This window comes from Misgurnus anguillicaudatus, chromosome 18 (genome assembly GCF_027580225.2).
Source record: "Misgurnus anguillicaudatus chromosome 18, ASM2758022v2, whole genome shotgun sequence".
NCBI lineage: Eukaryota > Metazoa > Chordata > Actinopteri > Cypriniformes > Cobitidae > Misgurnus > Misgurnus anguillicaudatus.
Genome location: NC_073354.2, coordinates 29,428,412 through 29,431,142, shown reverse-complemented (window position 1 = coordinate 29,431,142; position 2,731 = coordinate 29,428,412). Strand labels below are relative to the sequence as shown.

The window sequence follows — 2,731 nt, the reverse complement described above, 5'->3', positions numbered from 1 at the left end:
ACACGTCCCTTGATGTCATATTATGGTGCTTGCACAAATGAACTATTAGGTCGTAATTTTTGGAGGACAGTCTCATTACTTCACTGTCAGAACTCTAAAAATAGCTGGGTTATTTTTAAAATGTGTTGGGTAAATATTGGACAGAACAGAATGCTGGGTTATTATAACCCATGGTTGCATAACAACAACCCAACATTGGGTCATTTTTAACCCGGCATGTGTTCTGTCCAATATTTATCCTTTATGGGTTAAAAATAACCCAGCTATTTTAACAATGAGGGCATTGCCAATGCAAAGAAAACTGCTCCAGTGAATTGATAAGAAACAAAAATTCCTTTATTCATTTGTTTAAAAGCTAGCATTACCCACTGCACATTCTCCAACTTTTTTTAGCTTTGGTTGATAACTAAATTTTGTATTTGTCATGTAAGCATTATGTCATTTTTACAAATTTTTTTTTATATTAACCAAAAAAATGCAGATTTCCTGCACTACCACCATGGACCCCTAGGGGTCGCAGAACCACTTTGATGACTCTGATTTATTCCTGACTCATAGGCATGATCAGGACAAAGTTATGTCATAGTGGTGTTGGTGGTTAATCACAAGGCCTGATTTCAGGTGCACATGAGATAAGCAAAAGTAAATCAGTTCAAGGCAAGTCTACCCAAACACAGATCTTTTATCGGCCTATGCAAAACAAGTCATGGGCTCTTAATCCAAAATTGAACTACTAAAATTTAAAGTAAGAAATTATTTATATAGGATTAAAAATAAAATATTGCCAATCTGTTTACCCATTGTTAAATGAGGAATTAAAACAAACGCTCAAGGGTGTTTTGTTTTCTAAAAATGTAAAATGATAATATTAGTAAAGTAATATTAATTAAATAGTTTTTTTATTCAGTTTGCATATGCTCTTATATTTATATATTATTTTGTTCTAATGGCACACTATTATCCCTTAAAAAAACAACCATTACCAGCACTCTGTCATTTAAAAAACAAATAGCACAAGTATAAACAAGGCTTTAGCCACCAATAGAAATCATGGAGGATTATTTTTTTAATTACACATTTGATTCAAATAAATTAGTCATAAATATAAAACTTTAAAGAAAATGTTGACACACATGCTGTTCCAATAAATGACCAAAATCTGAAATATTCTTCATATAGTTTATTTGTATAAAAAATGTAAAGAAAAGCTTAAACATGCTTTGAATATATTATAACAATGTTTAACATCAATTAACAGCGCCTGCATTTTCGTATAAATGAAGCTTAAAAACTGCTGAGTTTGAAAAGCAAAGAGCGGTTTACATTTTATGGACTGATCTAAGAGCTGTCATCTGATGTCTCTTTCAGGTTGCGAGCGTCCACCATGTTCTTCAGTCTCTGAACCCATCTCTCATTAAAGTTAGTACAGATCTCATTTCCAGATTTTGTGATGAACCTGGATTTTCAAAAAGATTATGTTTCTTAATTTCACATCACAGATTCACAATTTTTATTTACTCTAATTAACATACAACAAGAGACACTTACACGATTCCGCTCCTGTGGCATTCAAGATGAGTTGTAAAGTAACCGGCAACCTGCTTCAGCGGGATTCTCACATTGGAATAAGAAAAGCAGCATTTATTAGGACCTTGGGAATCTACAAAAGAACGAAAAAAATACAGTTTCGTTTATTAATTTACTAACAGTATCCAAATATTTTGTTATAAAATGTAACCAAAAATGTAACCAAATATTGATTATTTAAAATTTGAGGGATTTTTTAAAAAGAAAAACCAAGATAAAGGCATGCATTTGCTGTTTGCCGAAGAGAGCGCACAAATGATGTACATTAATAGATTTGTTATAATTACCATTACATTTTGTGCATTCATATAAATAAAAATAAAATAAGCCGTTTGTTAAAGCCATCTGTAAAAAAACAAACAATAGGAAATAGACGAACTTTGGGAGCTTGCCAGTGAGCAGAGGGCAAAGAGGACGAAACAGGCGATGAAGATGCAGTGAAGCTTCATGTTGGAGTCTGGTCGATGTTAGTCAGTAGATTTTGTTGTGTTGTCGTCTTGAGTTTGATCACCTCGCTGATGCTGTCCGCTTTATAAGATGTGTGTCCACAAGTAGGGCTGTACTTGCCCCACTACGTAAACCTCTATGGGTTCAGTCCAACCAGAAACAAGTGACATCAAAGGCCTGGTGGAAAACAATGATGTGCTTTTTAGAAGATGTACGTCCTGTACCCCTCCCCATTTCTGTGAACCTGCAAGAAATGGTGACAAAGGGGAACCTGAGGCTGATTTAAGTTTATCAGTTAGTTTTTTGTTCTTTTTCAAACACATTCCAAAAAAATTTTCTCATGAGTACCCCACTCAAAATTTCTGCATAAAATGTCTTAAATCTTGCAAGTTCTGCCTCATGTTCTTAAGTGCAATGCAACAAAAGCATCTTTTTGCAAATGCATGCTGTAAGACTACTTTGGGGCTCGTGATGCAGGAAATGTTCACCGTACCGATGCTGGAAAGTGGTGACTGAAATGCTTTGTGTGGTTAACAGATCTGCACACAGTGTCATCTGAACTTGGTTAATATCAACAGTTACTCATTGAGTTTATGATACACAACAGATAATGCTTTATCATGGTTTGCTATCATCTGTGTGATCAGTTTTATTTTGAAACCACATGCTTAAGTGATACTGTATATTTCTTTACATT

General features: G+C 34.1%; 1 protein-coding gene across 1 annotated transcript; it reads right to left on the bottom strand.

Annotated features, from left to right (window-relative positions):
- Positions 1–1,165: 1,165 nt before the first annotated feature.
- LOC129429452 (C-C motif chemokine 14-like) lies at positions 1,166–2,214 on the bottom strand. Its single transcript, XM_055186157.2, has 3 exons — positions 1,967–2,214; positions 1,549–1,660; positions 1,166–1,456 (listed from the first exon to the last, which is right to left on the bottom strand). Exons 1-3 carry the CDS (start codon positions 2,034–2,036, stop codon positions 1,339–1,341), a joined length of 300 nt encoding a protein of 99 aa, XP_055042132.2. The 5' UTR covers positions 2,037–2,214; the 3' UTR covers positions 1,166–1,338.
- Positions 2,215–2,731: the final 517 nt, after the last annotated feature.

Excerpts from the sequence above, each read along its gene's own strand:
- LOC129429452 (XM_055186157.2), bottom strand. The coding sequence starts at position 2,036 with ATGAAGCTTCACTGCATCTTCATCGCCTGTTTCGTCCTCTTTGCCCTC. Across the intron at positions 1,661-1,966 it reads CTCACTGGCAAGCTCCCAAA|ATTCCCAAGGTCCTAATAAA; the intron begins GTTCGTCTATTT and ends GTTCTTTTGTAG. Across the intron at positions 1,457-1,548 it reads TGCCACAGGAGCGGAATCGT|GTTCATCACAAAATCTGGAA; the intron begins GTAAGTGTCTCT and ends TTGAAAATCCAG.